General features: G+C 40.5%; 1 protein-coding gene across 13 annotated transcripts in view; it reads left to right on the forward strand.

The window, feature by feature from the left end:
- The window catches only part of GPHN (gephyrin), a 579,614-nt gene that overhangs the window by 528,703 nt on the left and 29,337 nt on the right, over positions 1–21,574 (forward strand). For 5 of the 13 annotated variants that reach the window (XM_074955482.1, XM_074955484.1, XM_074955486.1 and 2 more), the window contains one exon: positions 10,853–10,924. The exons of the other annotated variants lie outside the window; for them this stretch is intronic. In XM_074955482.1, coding sequence (XP_074811583.1) covers positions 10,853–10,924 — 72 coding nt within the window. The remainder of the gene's footprint in view (positions 1–10,852; positions 10,925–21,574) is intronic. 13 annotated transcript variants of the gene reach the window in all.

Here is a 21,574-nt window from a genome sequence, read left to right on the forward strand (position 1 = left end):
CCATCAAGAGAAATTTGGGGCCCCAGTACATCATGTTTGCTGTGTCCCCCCCACCTCCTCCCACTTCAACCTACTTACAGGCATTTTGAGTGGGCCCCTGAGTGCAGGACCCCAGTACAATTGTTCCCCCTTTTCTCCACTCTGATCAGCCCTGGAGGCAGTTTGTACAGCCTAAAGAATTAATGAGCTTCCAGATCTAGAGTGTGACTACTGAACTTATTTTTATTATTTGTTGCTGTGGACTCATCTGAGAGTCCTCACCAGGTAATGTTAGAATTCCACTTAAATGAGCCTATCGTCCTTATAACATTATTTCCACACCAAATGCCCATCCTTGGGGAGGCTTTTTCTGTATATTTGTCAAAATGTCCTTGGGGTTCTACTGGGGTCAAACAATTGACTCAACTGTTTTTTTTTAAACATTTTATGCTAATTCATAATGCAGTGCTGTTACCAAGAAGACCGTGTCTACATGGGTATTTGAGTGTGTTTCCTTTTGTAATGACATGGTCTGACTTAACCCTGGAAGGCCATGTCAAGGCACATTTGGTCCCAGGCAAGATTGTCACTACTGTCTGTTTCAGAGGCCTTGTTTAGAGCAGGATTTTGATGTGTTAGCTAACACATGTTAATAGCCTAATGTAGACAAGGCAAATATGCCTCTAATGTATTTAGTTGGTCTAGTTAAAGCCTAGGTTCCCTCATATCTAAAGTACAAGGGTTTATATGTATATCACATAATAAAATCCTGGGAGATATCTTTAGAGAGGGGAAATTCCATCTGCTTCTTTGAAGAGATTATTGTGACACAATTCTCCCTTCATGTTTTGGTAATTATATTCTTTTAGTGTTTCCCTGCTTACACCTAATTACTATTTTTTTTTCTTTTTCTGGGGCAAACTTTTTTAACTTGAATAATTTTTGAATTATCTTATCATCATGGGAGCTTCACTTCCTATGCAACTGAAGGAACTGATTGGAAGGTTTAGAGGGCAACATTTATGTACTGCAGGGTGTGGCATATAACATGCAGTAGGGGGCATAGATCCTAATGTAACTCGTTAATGGTGCTCTCCAAAATCAGAATTCTTTAAGGGCTGTAGAAGTTCTACCAACCTCATACTAAGGAGCTAAAAATCAAGTGTGAGAATCCTTTTAGAATGATATCTGCAGAGAAACAGTTTTACGGGTAAGTATTTTTCTCTTTCATCTCAATTCTCTGAACCATTCACAGGTGTTAATTTAACAAAATAGCTCATCCAGGTTAAGGATATTCCTGGTGGCAGCTACTTCATAGCCCAATACTGTATGGTGCACATATGCACATTCCAGTCAAATATTTGAAAGGATCAGGAGACACTTGAACATCATGATAGTCACTGTAGAGCACTTAGGAGCACTTTAAAATCATTCTTATCACATGTGCAGTTTTCAGTGGTCCACTCAGAATTGGACGTAAAGCCACACAGAGTACTTTGCCACTTACTCTATCTTTTGACTTTAAATCTATACCTACATTTTATTTATTTTCATTATTTCATTATTTATTTCAATGTTATTGTTAAAACAATTTCTGAGCTTCTCTCCATTGCTTGTGTCCATTCTCTTGGCCTACATATAAGGCTCGGTATGCAAAAATTCAAAATATCAGTTCACAAAACATGTCTACCTACAGTGAAAGTCCAGGAAGTCTGGAATACAAGAGAAGAAGGACCAGCCTGGAGAATGAAGTGGGGCTGAACCTAGGTTAAAAGCTAAGCCTCCCTCCCAATACATGAAACCATACTGTTTGAGGAGCAGACATTTCAAAAGTTATTCTGAGAGGTGAGGCAGAATGGAAAGAAATTCCTGCAAGACAAACCCAAACACAGACCCACACAGCAACAAAGCCCAGAAGCCTCGAATTCTTTATGTTTAGTTCTTGACCTGGTTTCCTACATCTCCAGTCCTCTGGTTTCCCAGATCCACTTCTTGCTAACATAGTCTAAGGGTGACCTTCATGCTGAAGGTGATACACAAATGTTATTTTTGACTATTTTCTTCTGCATGAACAGGGTCAAAACAGGCTTATAGTTGCATTTCATTTGCTCATAATCTATGAAATTGTAATCTGATTCTGTGGGAAACTATTATTAAAAATATGTGCATCTTTGTTTTGAGTAGCTGATCTCCATTAATTATTTATCATGGAATTTTTGTGTGTGTTTGCTGTTTTTAAAAGTTTTGTTCATAGGCCTTCCTTGTATTTACTTTCTGTAAAAGTTGTATGGCTTAGCTCTGGGGAAATGTGCAATAAATTAGGTCAGTGTTGCAAAGGGGTTTTTTAACATAACCACGCTCCATTTTTGGAAGTTCTTCTGGGGGAGCCCCTTTAAAATAGTTTACTGATGGACCTCTGAATCTTAGCCTCTGTGCCTGGTGAGTTTTAATTTCCTTTCCTGTTGTTTACCTCTCTTGTTTACATGAGTAAATTTGCCCCCTCTATGGGTTCTTTTCCAAACTCTGTTGTTTCCCCTGATCGTTTTACACTGTAGCAGCTGTGTAATGTTAATTGCTTTCATCTGTATTTTATCCTGCAATCATGAAGGTTCATAATGGAGAGAGAGGGAATTGCTACAGAATTTGACCAGACACTTCATAAACTTTACATTAAATGCGCCTTGTTGAGTTGCTAAAAAGTATTGCACATATTTCTTATCAGAATAGTCATAAATTCACAGGCAGCCTGTCTTTCTTTTACTTTGTGTGAAGAATCAGCATATAGTTTTTTTTGTGTCAGAAGTAATTATTTCCAGACTGATGATATAGTTCTATAGTGACACATCGTTTGACATAAAGCTCCCAAGGGACATCTAAATCTTAAAAATCATCCTTGCTATTATGACAGCATCACTTTATGATATTGCCAGAACAAAAGCTTTGAAAAACCTCCTTCTGTGTTTTAAAAAGGATACCAAGGCCTGACTCATATTAGGATTTTAGAATACTTGAATGTTACGCTTGCCATCCAGGAGGTCTAAACCTTTTGTAGCTGTGTCTGATGCATATAATTACCAAATTTTAATTCACAGACCGTGAAGATCACTCAGGGGTGTGTGGGATATTTTAAGGCACCTGTCACTTTGGAATATATATCCCGCTGGGGTTAAGCATACATACAGAATGTGGCAGCAGAACTGTAGGATCTTGTCTGCACTAAATATTAGTCTGATGTCCACATAAGACAAAATTAAATAGGTATTCCAACTAGTATGATATTTATGAGTATGATTAAACAAGGGCTACTACCATCTGTTAGACTTAGTGGGGAGGCAGGAATTCAAGTGCTGAGTTGTTAGTTTCTACAGAAGTGTCTTCACTTCTAGATCTGCTCAAGCAACATGCAGGTTTCAGAGTGGTAGCTGTGTTAGTCTGTATCAGCAAAAACAAGGAGGAGTTCTTGTGGCACCTTACAGACTAACAAATTTATTTGGGCACAAGCTTTCATGGGCTAGAACCCACTTCATCAGATGCATGGAGTGGAAAATACAGTAGTAGGTATAAATACACACACAGCACATGAAAAGATGGAAGTTGCCTTACCAAGTGTGAGGTCAGTCTAACGAGACAATTCAATTAACAGTAGGATACCAAGGGAGGAAAAATCACTTTTGCAGTTGTAATGAAAGTGGCCCATTTCAAACAGCTGACAGGTTGGGGGGCTGTCTGTAAGCGAGGGCTGGCCTGTCTCCGAAGGTCTCTGAGAGAGAGGGATCGTCCTTCAGGATAGGTTGTAGATCCTTGATGATGCACTGGAGAGGTTTTAGTTGGGGGCTGAAGGTGACGGCTAGTGGCGTTCTGTTACTTTCTTTGTTGGGCCTGTCCTTTAGTAGGTGACTTCTGGGTACTCTTCTGGCTTTGTCAATCTGTTTCTTCACTTCAGCAGGTGGGTATTGTAGTTTTAAGAATGCTGGATAGAAATCCTGTAGGTGTTTGTCTGAGGGATTGGAGCAAATGCGGTTGTATCTTAGAGCTTGGCTGTAGACAATGGATTGTGTGATGTGGTCTGGATGAAAGCTGGAGGCATGTAGGTAAGTATAGCGGTCAGTAGGTTTCTGGTATAGGGTGGTGTTTATGTGACCATTGCTTATTAGCACCGTAGTGTCCAGGAAGTGGATCTCTTGTGTGGACTGGTCCAGGCTGAGGTTGATGGTGGGATGGAAATTGTTGAAATCCTGGTGGAATTCCTCAAGGGCTTCTTTTCCATGGGTCCAGATGATGAAGATGTCATCAGTGTAGTGCGAGTAGGGGCGTTAGGAGATGAGAGCTGAGGAAGCGTTGTTCCAGCCTGAAGCAAATACTCACCAGTAACCACACACCACACAACAAAAACACTAACCCAGGAACCTACCCTTGCAACAAAGCCCGTTGCCAACTCTGTCCACATATCTATTCAAGGGACACCATCACAGGACCTAATCACATCAGCCACCCCATCAGGGGCTCGTTCACCTACACATCTACCAATGTGATATATGCCATCATGTGCCAGCAATGCCCCTTTGCCATGTGCATTGGCCAAACCGGACAGTCTCTATGCAAAAGAGTAAATGGACACAAATCAGACGTCAAGAATGATAACATTCAAAAACCAGTTGGAGAACACTTCAACCTCCCTGGACACTCAATTACTGACCTAAAAGTGGCAATTCTTCAACAAAAAACCTTCAAAAACAGTCTGCAACGAGAAACTGCAGAACTGGAATTAATTTGCAAACTGGACACCATTAAATTAAGCTTGAATAAAGACTGGGAGTGGATGGGTCATTACACAAACTAAAAACTATTTCCCCATGCTAATTTTCTCCCTACTCTTACTCACACCTTCTTGTCAACTGTTTGAAATGGGCCATTCTGATTATCACTACAAAAGTTTTTTTTTCTCCTGCTGATGATAGCTCATCTTAATTGATTTGTCTCATTACAGTTGGTATGACAACCCCCATCTTTTCATGTTCTCTGTGTGTGTATATATATATATAATATCTTCCTGCTGTATTTTCCACTCCATGCATCTGATGAAATGGGTTTTATCCCACGAAAGCTTATGCCCAAATATATTTGTTAGTCTCTAAGGTGCCACAAGTACTCCTCGTGCAAACAACATTGTTTTTATAGATTTCAATCATAAGTTAAAGCATCCAGGGATACCCAAACCCAGTAATGGTTTGAAAAAATTTGAGGGTTCAAGGCTGTTTACAAAGGCTGTTACAAAGAGGATGATGATCAGTTGTTCTCCATATCTGCTGAAGATAGGACAAGAAATAATCAGTTTAATCTGCAGCAAGGGAGATTTAGATTGGATATCAGGAAAATCTTTCTAACTATAAGAATAGTTAAGTGCTGGAACAGGCTTCTAAGGGAGTTTGTGAAATCCTTGTCATTGGAGGTTTTTAACAATACGTTAGAGGAACACCTGTAAGGGTGGTCTAGGTATACTTGGTCCTGCCTCAGTGCAAGGGCTGGACTAGATGACCTCTTGAGGTACCTTCCAACTCTACATTTTATGATTCTATGAGACATGGAGGCTCCCTCTTCCATTAAGCCCCGTCAACCAGAACATTCTCCTTTCCAAGTGTAAATGTTTTGTAGACAACACAACTTTTTCATGATCATTAGACCAAACTTTATTGCAAATGTCACTCTGATGTCATCCCTTCCTCTCTGTTTATGTGACAACCCATCTTGTTTTAATGTGTGTACTTGAACCTGAAAGCACAGAGCAACATCTAAAGGTGAGAAATAAAAGAGCTTCTAAAACTGTGCAACAGGTTATCTTCTATAGCAGGTAACAAACTATCCAATGTGGCACAACCTGAGGGTGAAATTTTCATTTCTAAAGTGGACCAGTCATTTTGATGGTCCTCACGCAGGCATGAATTTCTCCTTGAATTAGCATTTCCGGAAAACTGTTTCTGAGGAGCACAGCACAGCATCAAAAAGCAAGTGAATAGTGAGGAAGGTACCACTCTTGCTATATTTGATGGTACCATGAATCTTTATAATTTTAGCTGTTACACCTCCACGGTGGGAAAAAAACCACAACTCCAATCTGCTTCTGAGGCATGGGGTAAAATTTTCATAAGCCACCAAATTACTTAGGAGCCTAATTCCCATTTTCAAAAGTGACTTAGGGACTTAGAAGCCTATGTTCCATTGGCTTTCACTTTTGAAAATGAGACAAACTCCTAAATAATTTAGGCACTTTTAAAATGTTTATGTATAGTGTCCATTAGATGGAACAAAGTAGTTAAGTAGGAATTTGATGGGGCAGTTAAAAGGTTTTCTCACAAGAATGAAGGTGCAAAACCATCTGAAGTAGAAAAGATTACTTGAGATTATCGTTTCCTTCTTGCAGAGAAGAAAAGGTTAATTTGAAAAACCAGGCAAAAAGGAGCAGAGAAGAAATATGAAAAAGCAGCCTGCTGAGAAATTACCAAAAGCTCGATTAGCCTACACTGAAATGTTAAAAACGTATGCTGATGGTTCAAGTAAAAAACAAAACAAATTAATTAATTAGCATAACAAGGTTTTCCAGTTTTAGTGTAGTATTTCTAATGTCCAAGATTGTGAATTTACCACGTAAAACAAAATAACACCCACTCCCTCTCTGGCAGAAATAATCTAAGGATCTATCTGACTGTGGTGCATTCTCTGCTTTCTCCTGAGCTAATAAAATCATATTAGATGAATTCCCAGTGGCAGGAGGGGAAAAGGATTCTGCAGCAGTTACTAAATAAAAGGAAAAGAATAACACTCATATAACTTAAAGTTTATGTGTCAGGGAGTTCTGGAGAAATCCAAGATCTCTGCTTTTCAATGGTTACAATTCCCCTATAAAATAATAAAAATTGCTTAATTTATCTATTGCTCTTACATCTTCAAAGCCCTGTATTGATATTGACTAAAACCTGTGAGGTAGCTAAATATTATCCCTATTTCACAGATGTAGAAATTTGAATTAAACAAGCCACTTTACCTCTCTTCCTCACTCAACAAAGTCAGTGACATCTCACAACTAGAACTTTGAAGACTTCTTGATTTCCACTCCTATACTCCAGAGCATGCTGTCTCACATCTTTAAAAAACTGAAAGTGAAGTTCTCCCATGAAAAGTGTCAGGGACCCACAGCTGAACCCAGACCCAGCTTGTGGTCCTTAGCTGATTGAGCTAACGAATCTGGTCTTCTAATTGGCAGAAAACTCTAGCAGGCACATTCTCAAATACTGCAGCACGTCTGGGTCTCTGGCTGTTCAACAGTATTCCATGCCTTCAGCTGTGTTTCTGATCCTCCTGTCAGTGCCTTCCTTGCTCCTGTCCCATGCTCCTTGTTCCTGGCTCGCAGTCCTGGTTTCTTCCCCTGGCTCCTGGTTTCTACTCCTGTCCCTGTTCTGGATGATAGTCTGGCTCTAAGCTTTGGCTCCTGATTCCTGGTTCTTGCCTCTGGCTTTCTCCCTGGACTTGGTATTTGGCTTCTGACCTCAGCTCTGACACTTGGTTCCTGATTCCTGGCTCTCAGCCATAGCTCATTCCCTGCGCTTGATAACTTGGCTCCTGATTCAGGTGCTGACCACTAAGCTTGGTGACTTCTGCTCCAACCACTAGGCTAGCCTCCCTGCCCACAGCCTTGTCCTTGACAAAAAGTGACTGCCCAAATGGTATGGTGAGGATCAGTGTTTTTTCCCTTTCAATGACACCAGATCAGATTTGTTCTGTTTACATATAAAGCTGTTTTTCTAACTGTCAGTCCTGCAAATTCATTCCAGGATCTGAGAATCAATAACATTCTTTTCTTCTACTAGCTATTATGCAAGGGTCAGCTATTGCATTAAAAAAGCAGTTATATTTAGATTATGAGGTGAAAGATGATAGGGCTAAACGCAGAGTAAAATTCCTCTTTTTTTCTCTCTCTCTCGCTCTTTCCTGAGACTGTAATGATCAGTTTCCAGAAACTTCTGTCAAGCTTTTCTAATCTTGACGTATTTAAATTGTGTAGCATAATTCAAAGCCCTTTAATTGCTTCTCATTGAAAAATGTTACTGCAACATTGCTTTGAATGTAAGTTTAATTTTTTTAAAATGATCACTCCAGGATATTTTAACAGCAAATAACGTCCTTCTTTAACCATTTGACTGCTTCTGTATCTACCAGGCAGAATGCTTCTGCTGCATTATGGAATATAGTACCTATATGTACTAACATTCCATTGATTTCAATTATATGTTAATGGATAATAGGTAGTAGTACACCAGGTACAGAAGACCAGCACTGAGAGGGTTAACAGTTGATGAATAATATGGCAATGATTTAGAAGGATAGAATACTGGAAATTAGACTTTGGTTCTTTTGACATGCTCTGTTTCAAATGAATTTAGAACTTCTTGGCCTATGAAAAGATGCTTTGGATTCCCTTATAACCAATTTTGTGGTTCTCAAACTTTTGTACTGGTGACGCCTTTCACATAGCAAGGCTCTGAGTGTGACCCCACCTTATAAATTAAAAATGCTTTTTATATATATTGAACACTATTATAAATGCTGGAGGTGAAACAGGGCTTGGGGGTGGAGGCTGACAGCTCGCGCTCCTCTTATGTAATAACCGCTTGACCCTCTAAGGGTCACAACCCACAGTTTGAGGACCCCTTGTATGATTTAGACATGTCCATAGTCCCATACAGTCTTCTTGTAGCAGAAAATACTGGGTGACAGAATATTCTATGAGAGACAAGGTAGTTGGGGTACTATCTTTTATTAGACCAACTTCTGTTGGTGGAAGGTACAAGTTTTTGCGCTACAAAGAGCTCTTCTTCATGTCTGGAGAAGGAATCAGGCTGTCTAAGCTAAATACAAGTTGGGGCAGCTTGTTAAGCGGAAGGGACAGTCATTTGAAATGATGTGAGCAGTTGGGGGTTAGATTGTTATGCATAAAGGGTTTGAAGTGGGCAATTAAGGTTAGCAGGCAGTGTGGTGTGCTACAAATTGTAATGAGCCATAAAACCAGTGTCCCTGTTAAGTCCATGATTTTTGGTGTTTAGCACAGTTACGAATTTAAGTTCCCAGGTTCACCTTTTGAAGGTGTTGTGCAGGTTTCCCTTAAGGACAAGTATTGAAAGATCAGGCATAGAATGGTTGCTTTGAGAACAAGACAGCTACAACATATCCTGGGACCAACACAGCTACAACAACGCTGCAAACAGAATATTCTATAGACAATTTAGCAACCCCACTGAAAAAAATAAATTTGGTTCTTGACGCTGCTCTCTTTAATGCTGGAGACTGGAGCAGTGACCAGGATCAGGTGGGAACTTTGAAGGTGGCTTATTACAGCATTTCTTCCCCACCTCCTGAGCTGCATTGAGACTATATCTAGAAATGAAGGTACAGACAAAAGCAATGGAATAAGAAATAAAACACTAAGACTAAAGCCTTCTTCAAGGATGGCTGTCCAAGGAAGCCCATCGAAGAGAAACTGAAGTCTAGATGTATAAACTACTAATTTTTCAGAACAGCTTAGTTTCAGGATTTTTTTTCATGCATGCTGACATTGTTTAGCAAGTATCTGATCATATATAATGGAAATTTTTGCTGGAATGGCTAATGAGGACAAGCTACATATTATTAAGTCAATATACCTGAAAAAATCTTTAAGAAGATGGATTATATCTGCCATATTCTTCTGCGGCATCCCTTGGCCCCTGAAAAGTATTAAACTTCTTGTTGTTCAAGAGTTGCAAAGCAATTTCTCACGGTTGCTGTGTCCATTTTGGTTTCAAACATCTTATTTTAATATTCCAAAAGATGCATTCTAAAGATTTCATAGCAAGTTAATTGTCTTAAAAAAGAAGAGGGGGAGGAGAGAGAGAGATTAAAAGTACTTTTCTTTGTGAGGGAAATGAAATGTACTCATCTGTCATCTGATACCACAGAGTAAAAAATGGACTTTGGTTTGTTTTATATTTGTAGCACAGAGGGCCCCAAGCATCTGAAAACAGGGTCTCCCCAGCCAAATTGACTTGACCAGAGTACATGCTAATAGGAACACCACCTCCATAAGGTAGTAATTTAAAGTAAGACATCAGCTGGTACAAGTTGGGTCCTAAAACCAGCTACCTTTCATTCTGAATACTTTTGTCTCTATTAGTCCTTCTCCCTCATAACAGCAGTTGTATCCTATAGTTGAGTAGAGGGGATCAGACAGACTCCTATGAGAATGAAGTGGTGCTGTAATCAATCAGTAAGGTAGAGAAGCAGGATGGATACTGCACCTTTCTTCCTTGCAATCAAGAACATGACATTTAACATGCCTTTGAACCCATTTCCTGAGGAACAAGTTAGGTTTCCTGCATGGCAGTTCAATGCACGAACCACAAAACTTTAGGTCTGACCCAAAGTTTGCTTTCCCCTTCCTCTTACTTTACCTTTGTATGCCTCCACTAGGCATGTGAGAGTTAAATATTTAGTTGGAGGCCTTCTCCAAAGATTGTCCATTTTCTGAAGTCCTTCACAAAAATCTGTGTGCTTAGCACCCTTCATTTTGATTTCTCTTGAAGTCAAGAGTGAAGAAGTTTCTTCCTAGACTCTGGAAGAAAACAAAACATGCTCACTATGCTCAGCAGCACTGTTGCTAGCAGATGGGCATGCTCAATGTCCTCAAATGCTTCCACGACTTCTTCACATTTCATCCATGTGAGCAACCCTTTGAACATTCTGGGCCACTCAGGGGAATGTGGCTGGGCGTAGACCATTCCTTTCTCCCCAGGAGCCTCTCCTCTTCCCAGGCTCTTTACTTCCCTTCTGCTTCCTTTACCCTCAGGAAGCCAGATGCTTTTAAAGAAGAAGGGACACAGAGCTTCCAGAACACAGCGGAGACAGGCCTTCCAGATTGGTGAGCACCATTTTTAAAAACACTTGAAACATTCAGGCACATGCATGCCAGCACAGGCAGGGAAAACTAGAGGCTATTTGTGCAAAGCTTTGATCATGGAAAATACCAGTTATTGTTATACTAAATAACACTTTATCCTCGCTGGTTGAGGACTGCTAGCACCAAATTGAATGTTTTTGCACCAGTGCACTGGCCCATATGGCACCCGAGACTTTGATAAAGTTAATGGTACTGCAACTGTTTCACATTCTGCTAGTACTGAGAATGCTGATATTATTCACCCATACCAGGAAACAACTTTATCCTTCAGGAGTTTGCCTCTTAAAGATAGCGCAAGTTAGGAATAAATTGTGTTATAGAGGCATTCCAGAGAGGTGCTACTTCACTGAAGTCATTATTACAACTCTTTAGTCATAATCACATCCATATCATGCCACTCATTATCATGCCCATGCTGATAATTACTCCAGTAGGTCAACTTTAGATCTCATGGAGTCCATGGAACTATCTAGGGTGGTTTCTGCCCTGAAATACATATACCGTCATATATTGGATCTTATTTGGAGTCTGGATTAGGAAATAATGTAAGGTGAACGATGATTATATTCTTGTCATATACAGGGTTTACAATAGATAGTGATAAAAGAGGGCAAGAGCAACCTATCATAGCTTCTGTTAACAAACGAGAACCTTTAGCATAATTTTAAATTCTACTTATAGAGCCAACAAACCAGAAATAATTAGAAAACTCATGAAAAGCACTAAAACTCCAGCCTGAAACCATTAATTGTGAGTATCCTCATGAAAGTTAAGGGGACTACTTTTATAAGGGGACTACTTTTAAGGGCCCAGCTGCAGGGCGAGGGGCTTAATTCGCTAGTAGCCATTCCTTCTGATTACAAGGTATCTGCACAACATATGAAAAATCTCACAGAAAAGACACATCTTCTCTGCATCCATCATTGACTCAAGAATAATATCCTTAGCCCTTAGATGATGTGGATGAATTCAGCAACCCACTGTTCTTGTATCTGCAGTTGCTAAGGCAAGATTATCATAGCTCTGGGTTCTCCTCATAAAATTACCAGAACAGATAAACCGTATCAGAATCTCTCACTATGTTGTGCATATCTCTGAACTGTAGCAGCATGGTCTTCCCCTTTAAGGGTCAGGGGCCCAGGGAGCAGTCAATCCTGTTCTATAGAGGAGCCCAACAAGCAGTTGCTGGTATTCATTTGATGGAGCTGGACAACATCTAGTGATTAGATTTGATGATTCCCAGATAGGGGATATAAAGAAAGGCCTCAGCTACATGAGGTTGCCTGGAACCAGGAGAGGGCTGGGTGTGCACTCTCTTGTGGCTGCAGCAGAAGGCTGCACGAAGGCAGACAAGCCCTAAACACCCACTATGGGGAAGGTCCGGCCCATTAAGCTATCACAGGCCAGACGGCCTCACCATCTCAGTTAAGAACAGGACTGTTGCTTTTTCTTATTGTTCAGTTTTCCCAAGTTAAAGAATAAACAGAGCCCCGAGGTAAGAAATATAAACTGAACTGGGTGTGGCCGATTATTTGATCAGGTTCACCAGCCTACAGAACCCTTATAAACAGTTAGCTTCTAAGGAGAGCCATGAGAAAAGCCTCCTCATTTCTCCCCCACTACACACGCACTCTTCTTTAAGCAGATCTTGGCACACAAGAGAATGTGGCCTAGAAATTATAAAGCATCTCCAGCTCCCTGTGTTGATTTGATGCCTGTCAGTGAAACTCTGAACAGGTGGCCTCAGGCAAAATCTAGTTTCTCTTTCGCCCCCTTTTCCCTACTTATTTTTAGTAAACTGTAATTATTAAGCTTACTTGTATAATGTCATATTATGTTATGTACAAAAAAAACCCTGTAACTTTTCCTATGACTTCTCTTCATATGTAAACATCTGTTTAAGACATGGCTGCTGACAAGGAGAGGTTTCAAAAGTATCATGTTTGTACATACAAAATGTCTGTATCTGAGCAACACTGTTCATATCAGTTTTGCCTTGAAGAGGAGTGTGTAGTCTTGTGTGTATGTTTTTTTCTTTGTTTTAAACACCCTGAACTCAAGTTAATCAAGAGAGGTGTTTTGATGTTCTCTTACAGGAGAAACCCTTAACACTGAGGCTTTGGGTCCAGTGTAAATGGTCTCAAATTCGTCATTCCAGCTTCTGTGATCTGACAGTCTCTAAGGACCAAATTCATTGCTGGCATAACCAGATATATCTTCCATGTACTTCAATGGGAATTGTACCCACTCACACCAGGGATGAATTTGGCCCTCTATCTTTGTATTCATACTCAAATCTTAATCCTTACAAAAATGATTATAAAGTAAGAAATAGTTATAAGAAACTATGTCCGGTTGCCATGTATTAGACTATGAGGAGATCTCTGTGCCATTCTCTGTTGTTTTGAAGAACTTGGCACTGGTTAAATTATGAGCCCCATTTTTGTCCTGCAGCCATCTCTCAATGTATGGCATCTATCCCATCTTGCATGAGGGCTCTGGAAAAATATCAACTTTGGCACCATGTCTAGTCTTAGACCCACCTGTGCACTGTCATCTTTCTTAGTGCCAGCAACCTTTTTGGTATTATTACTTTGTGTAGTAACAATCATCAGTAACATTCCCTTCCAACCACAGCTGAAAATGTTCCACCTCAGAAATGAAAACATTTGAGTGCATCCATATTATCTGTGAGGAAAAGGACAAAAAAGAACTTAACAGTCTTAATGGTCTCCAGACTCATAGGTGAAAACCCTCCTAACTTTTTGGAAGAATTAAGGGACCTGCTGGTAAGTATTATGTTGGAATCCTCAAGGGTCGCTGATCTCAGCTTCAGTTCACAGGCCAGGAATAATTTAGTATTTAATCTCCTGGTTCATATCGAAACCATGAGATTTTGTCCGGCTGTCTCTGGATTCTCACACTGGACCTGACCTGCTGCCTAGGATGGGCCTTTGGAGACACCACAAACACCCAACCTCCCTGGTCAGACCACTATCCACTATCCCCATCCAGGCAAAGGTCAGATCCTTGCATCCATCCTGCCAGGGAAAATCAAAGCTGGTTTGCCCTCAATAATTCTTGAACCCTTTACACTTTCAACTTGCCCTGGGAGAGCAAGCCACTCAGCTACAAAGCTAAGAATCACAAGTTGGTATGTCACTACCTGACAATCACTACTGTCAAAGCCTTGGCCCTGAGTTTCCCAGGTCACCAAGAAGATCACAATAGTTCACAGGTAAACTCCAGTGGATGGAAGTACACAAGCAGAAGACTAAAATGCTGATGACACGCAACCAGATCTGAATCCAGGTATCAACAGTATGATGACTTCCTACAGGATGATGCCACCACAGTAAAGAAACCTCTACCATCACCACCTCCTTTGTCTCCCCCTTCATTGTCTCTCTGTCATTCTGTGTCAGTCTAATGGGTAGCTGCCAAAACAGTTCATAAATACACTGGAATAAAATAAATTACTATTCAAATGTAGAGAAATGTTTTAAAGGAATTCGGAAGATCTCACAGATACATTCATGTCATTCTGAGAGCTCTGACATCTTTAGCCCACGGATGGAAGCATGAAGGAAAATTTTTCTCTAGGAAATACTATTCCTATTAGCAGTAACATCAGTTAGGAGGGTAGTAGAAGTTAATGCCTGAGCCTTTTAGCTGATATCTGACAAAGGATGGAATTTATACAGAACCCCTTTTTATCTAAGTAGCCTAAGTTAGTATCATTATTCCAGCTTTACCCTGAAAGTGACCGAGACAAAAAGCACAATTTTGAACACAGGCAAAAAGGAAATAACAAAGAAGGTGAGAGGAATGGAATGCTGTCAGAACATTATAGAGCACACTGGAGAATTCTGAAACTCAGTTAATCTGCTGAAATTATTTTTAAGGCCTCCATATGCTTCTATATCCACCACCAAAATGGATACGGTTGTCTGAGGAAAACATATGAGCCAAAACAAACCCCTTTACATTCAAAAGTACACTCTGCAAGGGGAGTAGCTCTTTCTTTGGCCGAACTAGATATGGTATCTGGTCATTATTCTACATCTGGAAGATTACTGATATGCAAAACATTCTTCTGACCCATGACAGCATAGTCCTAAAATGGGTGACATATCTTGCCTTTATGCCCAGCTGCATCCATGATTTTGCAATCTGCCACCTCTACTGAATGAACATGAGAAGACAAATAAATGTTAATCACCATGGGCCAAGTCCTTTTTCAGCCCTTCCTCAGAAAAAAATTTAATTGATCTCAATGAGAGTTTTGTCTGAGTAAAAAATAAGTTCTTCAGAACTTGGCCCCATGAAATTAATAACCTTTCCCTAACTGAAGTTTTCCTCCAGCACACACTTCCATCCTTATCTTTATGGAAAGGAGATGTTCCTTAATTTATCTCAGTCAAAACTGGGAGTTTGCTGTGATTATACAAAGGGAAGGAAGTCTTAAGGTGACTGAGGGAATTCCTAACAGGACTTAACAGCTTTTTACAAGCCATCTCCCATATTGGGAATTCCCTTAGCATGGGGAAGTCTCCAGGAAGTGTAGACTCACATAGCCAATTCTTAACTTCTCCAACCCCCTGCAATCCTCAGTACAGGAGGTGAGGAGGGGTGCAAAAGGGTTGTGGCTGGAGTATACAACACTCCGGCTATCCCCAAATTGGGGCTCATAGCCAGCTGGTGAAGTTTAGAATAGCCCTCCGGCTACTCTGATCTATGGTGAAGTTGATATAGAACCAGCTCCAGCATCACTGCAACCAGCTCCCTCACGGCCCCCAGGTTGTACCCATCCCTAGAGCTCTACCTTCTATGATCTTATGAAAAAAAGTTTAATTCTTTAAACCTGTAACTTTCTCGTTTTTAAGTACGATAGCTGGAGGCCAAGAAAGATGACCCAATTCTGCCTTCGTCTACACAGGCATACATCTACAGTACCTATGTTGCATGCAAATCTCCTTCTGTCTCTCACTCTCTCTCATGAATTTGCAAAGCACCCATCACAATAAATTCAAAGTGGTAAATGACCAACAGATATTGAAAGCTTCATTTGAGTGAATGAGACCAGTACAAAAGAGAACTCTGTGGAGATGGTCCAGGAAATCGGTAATGAGCTCTGGAAGTTGTAGCATGACAGCACCTTGATAATTCAGTCCCTGCTAAATGCTCCAGTTCAGTTTTGCAAACTCTGCTGATCGTGTTGCAGAATGGTAGGTGATGCTGCATGCTGTCTGTGTTGTTACTTGTTTTCCAGATTAAGTAGCATAACTGAATGATCTAACTGCATGAGTTTCAAACTGCTGATAAATGGGTTGTGTCACAGAAGGGGTTACCTGCTTTAAAAAACAAGTTACAGTAAAATCTCATTAAAAATCAACAACAGGATCAGCAAAAATGAGCTGTCTAGCAGACATTGGTCTCTATTTGAAGGTCAAACAAAACTGTACTATAAATTTGGGGATACTTTAAAGTGGTGCTTTTAGACACTGAATTGTTTATTGAAGGATTCTTTGGAGCAGTTTTATTCATCAAGATAAAATAAAACCTTTTGCAAGTTGGTGTATGTTTTGCTGATGTTTGCATCGCTTTCCAGTCAGGCTGCTGGTTCAAGCTATTGAGTTCCTTTGTACTTTTCTAGGTCAGCTTAAAGACAGCTCAGTAGTCATTGATATATGCTTTCTACATACTGGCCTGGAGGGCTGGAAGATTTCCATGATTGTAGAAAGGATTCCCCTTCTGGAAAAATGCCATCGTCCGAGCCTTTTCCAATCTGATTAAATCAAGTTGCACTTCTACATCAGCTTGTTAGATTTGTATTGCATGCTGCTGCTGCCAATTTACAAAGCCTAATCTCAGCCTCCATACCAGAATGTATTGTGCAGTCTGCTCTACAGAAGAGAGAGAGGAGGGGCAATAAAACACACAGCAAAACTGGTGATGTGCTTGTTAAATTGGCACAGTTAGCAGAGAATATTAAAATCGACTTAACAGCACACTGACTCTTTAAGCAAAGCGCAGTGTCTGCAGTTTCCAAAATATGTAAACAAAGCACATCCCTGCTTCTTAGTGCAGAAGTAATCTGCTGAAAGTGGCGATTTCTAATTATCCAGGGAAGTTTGGATCTCTGCTTAATTAGCTACATGCACAGCTTCATAAATTTCATATTTTCCTTACAGAGAAAATATTCTCATCAGCTCTATCTCCAGTACATACAAAGTTGTAAGTAGCAATAAGATACAAAGATTATGATTTGTGAATCTGTATTACCAATGTAGTGTTCTTTTGTGTCAAAAAAGCTGGATTATTTTCTCGTGTGAGTCTTTCCCATGGAAAACTCATTTAGGTGTAAGTTACTTATCTGCTCTTCTTCACCATAATATCTTAGTACGTGTCATAATTTCTCAGTGAAGGAAATGTCCAGGAATGGCATTTTCAACCAAACATATGAAATGATTTGCCATGCCAGATCAGATCATTAGTCCATCAAATCCAGTATCCTGACTCTAGCAATAGTTGGTGTTTTCAGAGTAAGCCCAAAATCTCCAATCTGTACCTGCCCAATTAAGCAGTGGTGTAAACAGGGTTTTTATCCCACACTTCTCATAAACTGTATTATGCCCTGAAGAATGTTGTTGACCCTGTTCTTAACATGTCCACTTAAAAATGTTATTTTGCCTTTTATTTTAGAATTCAAGTACTTTCCAAATACTTTTTCTTTCCCCATCTATCCAGTATGAAGCTGTTCATTGTTTGTACAGCAGATGAAGCAAGAGACAAAATTAACAGCTGTTGTCTGGCTGTGATTTAAATATTTTTTAAATGCCATTCAAATGTTAAAACTTTGCCTTCATAATGACAACTCAGCCAGCAAACTCCTTCAGTTTATAATAATAATAAATAATAATAAATTAATATAATATAATAGTTATGTAGTGTTTTTCATCCTCAAGGATTGTAAAGTATTTTGTAAACATAGCTAAAAGGAATGTGGAATGGTGTGGTTTTAAAGATTTTATAAGGTATGAGCTGTGGATGCCCTATATTACTCAACTGGTGAAGCCAAGGGTGAGTTATGCAGGTCATCCCAAAAGAATTGTAATAAAACCCTTACACAAATCAAACAATCAAGGACTTTTTATATGACTCATGTTAAAGAAAAACGTCCAAATTTTCAGAAAAGTTTAATTTACCCCTGAATTACTCTAGTTTTAAGATGGCATAATGCCATTGAAATTAGTGGCATTATGCCATCATAAAACTGAAGTAAGAGTGGTGAATTGAACTGTCAATGGGGGTTATTTTTCATCTTCCTTCATCATTGTTATTTTACGTATTTATTTTGATTTATACATAAAAATAGCTAAAAGAGTTCCTGTTCTATTGCTCTAAGTGACTTTGACAACAACTAAATATGCATTTACACATTTTTTACAACTCCGTCCAACAATAACTGATAAATACCGAATTCCTATTAACCCACACTCCTTGCTATGCTTACAATTCCTTACCCCTTCCCAAAAGCCAGTCAGAATAGATGGGCTTTGCAGCATTCCCTTAAGAATAGATTTGGGCTGTTTTAGACTGAGGGTGAAAGTGGGTTCCAAATGAATGAGCCCGTGATGAGAATACCCTGCTAGAAACTCACTCTCTTTTATAAAAAGAGGGCTCTAGCTCAAGCCTCTGTTGACCACAGCTGCAATGGTATAGCATAGGGAGAGACGTGGATATAAAAAAGAAACCTTCACAATATCCTGGCCATATATAAATAAAAAAAGCTGTCCTTGCTGTTGCTACTACCTGACCACCTAGTAGCAGCTGGTAATCTAGCCCAATCCTTAGATCATGGACATAAACAACAAAAACAGGACATGAACCCTCAAACTATGGGGCAGATACTAGCTTTACCATATCTTCTGGTCACCTCAACCAACAACCCAGTCTTACCCAGACCTAGTTTCAGCCAGCTAGACCTCTCCCATTCCTCTATCATCCAGACCTTGGGTAAGGCGATTCACTTCTCTGGTTGGGTCTGATATGACTGGTTTTCAGAGCTAGGTATCATCAGCACATAGAAGGCCCAGCGATCCATGTCTTCTCATTAACTCTTCCAACAGCCATATAGCCACATTAAACAAATGGGGTGACAAAATAAAATTCTACAGAACCCCAAATTAGAATACCCTCAACAGCAGGAGTAATTGTCCACTACCAGCCTTTGAGAAATTAAGCAAGATAAGAATAAAGCCACCCAAAATAGTCCCATATACTCTCACTTGGGTCTGTAGGTGAAGGCAACTCCTAAACTGGAAAATATCAGCAGGGACACCTGACAGTTATCTGTTGCCAGGAGGAGATCCATCCAACAATGCAACCCACACAGCCTCCATGCTGTATCTGTATCTCAGTATGTACCCAAGCGGACAAGGGTCAAGGAGAACTGGGACAACTAGATATTGGGAGAGTTATCTTAATCAAAATTGGAAGATTAGATATAGAGTGATAATTGGCCACATCACCAAAATCAAGCGATTGTTTTATGAACAGCAGCTGCACATGTGCTTTTTCACGGGAAGCTGGCATTCAACTCATCTTCAAGGATTCACTGATATTTTCCATCAACAGTTCTTCCCCATTGGCCTCCAGAAACCAGGAAAGACCTGAGTCTCAAGCACAGGTTGTTGAATAAAGTGATCCTAGTACCTTAGACTCTAGAGGGTGACACTGGCCAAAACTCCCATCAGAGAAGCCTTTTCATTTGTCTTCTCAAGAACACACACTTTCACACAGAGGGAAACAGTTTTGCTTGAATCTCAGCAATTTTAAATGCAAATTAAAAATAAATTTCCTCACAAGTGGAACTTAAATTAGCCACCAAGTGTAGGCAGCTTGAATTAATCAAGCAGCCCAGTATTAAAAACAAACCTGCTTATCAATGTTTTGCAGATGCTGTCATGGAGTCACGTGCCTCGCACATAGCCACCCCAGGGCAGTGTGTATCACAGGCCAGGGGAGGCTGAGCCTCCCCAAACAGCCCGGCATGGCCCCACCCATGCTTCTCCCCAGGCCCTCTCCTGGCAGCTCCCAGTTCCCACTCTTCCCCTGTGGCCCAGGCTGGGGCTGGAGCGGGCTGGCCTGCTGCCAGGACTCGGAGCAGGTGGGGCCGGTGCTTGCGTCACCCGGGTCTCTAGGGCTGGGGACACTCAGGCGGGCTGGGGACGCTCGGGTGGCCTGGGGCGGGGGTGCCGGTGGCCATGGTGGGAGTGCTCTGGGCTCCAGCAGGGGAGAGGGGGCAGAAAGAGTGGGGGAGGAGGGAGGCCTTGGGCAGAAGGGGAGGGGCCAGGGGCTAGCCTCCCCCAACGGGTGGTTCACCGCCGCCCATGCAGCCACCTTAAAAAAAATTTTTATTGCAGTCGATTGACTGTGGCCTCCATGGCACCATCAGCACTCTCTGTCTTTCCTCCTGCTTCACTTTGTTACAAACCATCTATAAACCAAGGTGACCTTTAAGGTCAAAGCCAGGGGAGAGGGTGAAAATGAGGGCCACTGATAGAGAATGGTCTATCGGAGGAACTTTTTTCTCCCAAGCCTTCCGGAAATATTCAGGTTTCAGTAGTTTCTGAAGGCAGACTCTTGGAACAGGCCCCTCATCCAGATGAGGAGGTATTCCTCATATTGAATCGAAGTAGTGGTTGGTCCATGACATGAATTTCCAAATCCCCTATATCCAATCCCAACCCAAAAACCAGCAGTTACTTTGCGGTTAGTAGCATACTGAATAAGAAGTATTGTGGCAGAGAAGCCAAGCACACAATCACAGAAATTAATCAATCTTCCGTTGGTTCAGGATTGTTCCATACACTGTGTATGTGTGTCAAGGGGTGGGGGCACTAGTTTATGTTAAAGGAACTCACATGTAAATGCTGTAAATGTAAACTGATTATAAATTAGCTAACTTCAATATTTTGGAAGTTCTGTATGGTTCCTTCTGCTCTGCTGTGTTTAGTCTGTATTAGTCGGAAGCTTCACCCCTCCACGCTCCCAATTCACATAGTAGCATCAGTACTAATGTTAGTCATTATCCTCAGATAGTTGATCAACATTTCAAAAATGAAAACTGCAATGTGTGTATAAGAAAAACATTGCTGGTGTATTAGAGACAGAATTAGGAATTGAGTTTGTTTTTATTTTTCAGTATCTGTCTTTTAGTTGCATCACATCAGACTCCTCAAATATGGAGAGTCTTTATACCAACATGTTTTCCCACCACCACACTGTTTCCCATGAAAAGTACAGAGAGGCTTGTAATGTGTATAGCAGAATGTGAAAAAGTGTGTATGTTCTAGAGAATGCAGATATGTGAATGGCTTTTATCAGAGTCCTGTAGTGGAGATGAGAAGCAAGTTTCAGACAATATAAAGTTGAAGGTTTTTTTATGCCTATTTATGTCGTGTTTTGGTTCCATTGTTGTACATATTGAATAAATTGGACTGGTGATGAACAGGATTATAATATGTAATATTTTAATCAATGGGTTTTCTTTGTGAACCACAGAGGTCCTTCCTACTACAGTGAGTCTCTGGAAAATAATACTGA

This window comes from Natator depressus, chromosome 6, assembly GCF_965152275.1.
Source record: "Natator depressus isolate rNatDep1 chromosome 6, rNatDep2.hap1, whole genome shotgun sequence".
NCBI classification, from domain to species: Eukaryota; Metazoa; Chordata; order Testudines; family Cheloniidae; genus Natator; species Natator depressus.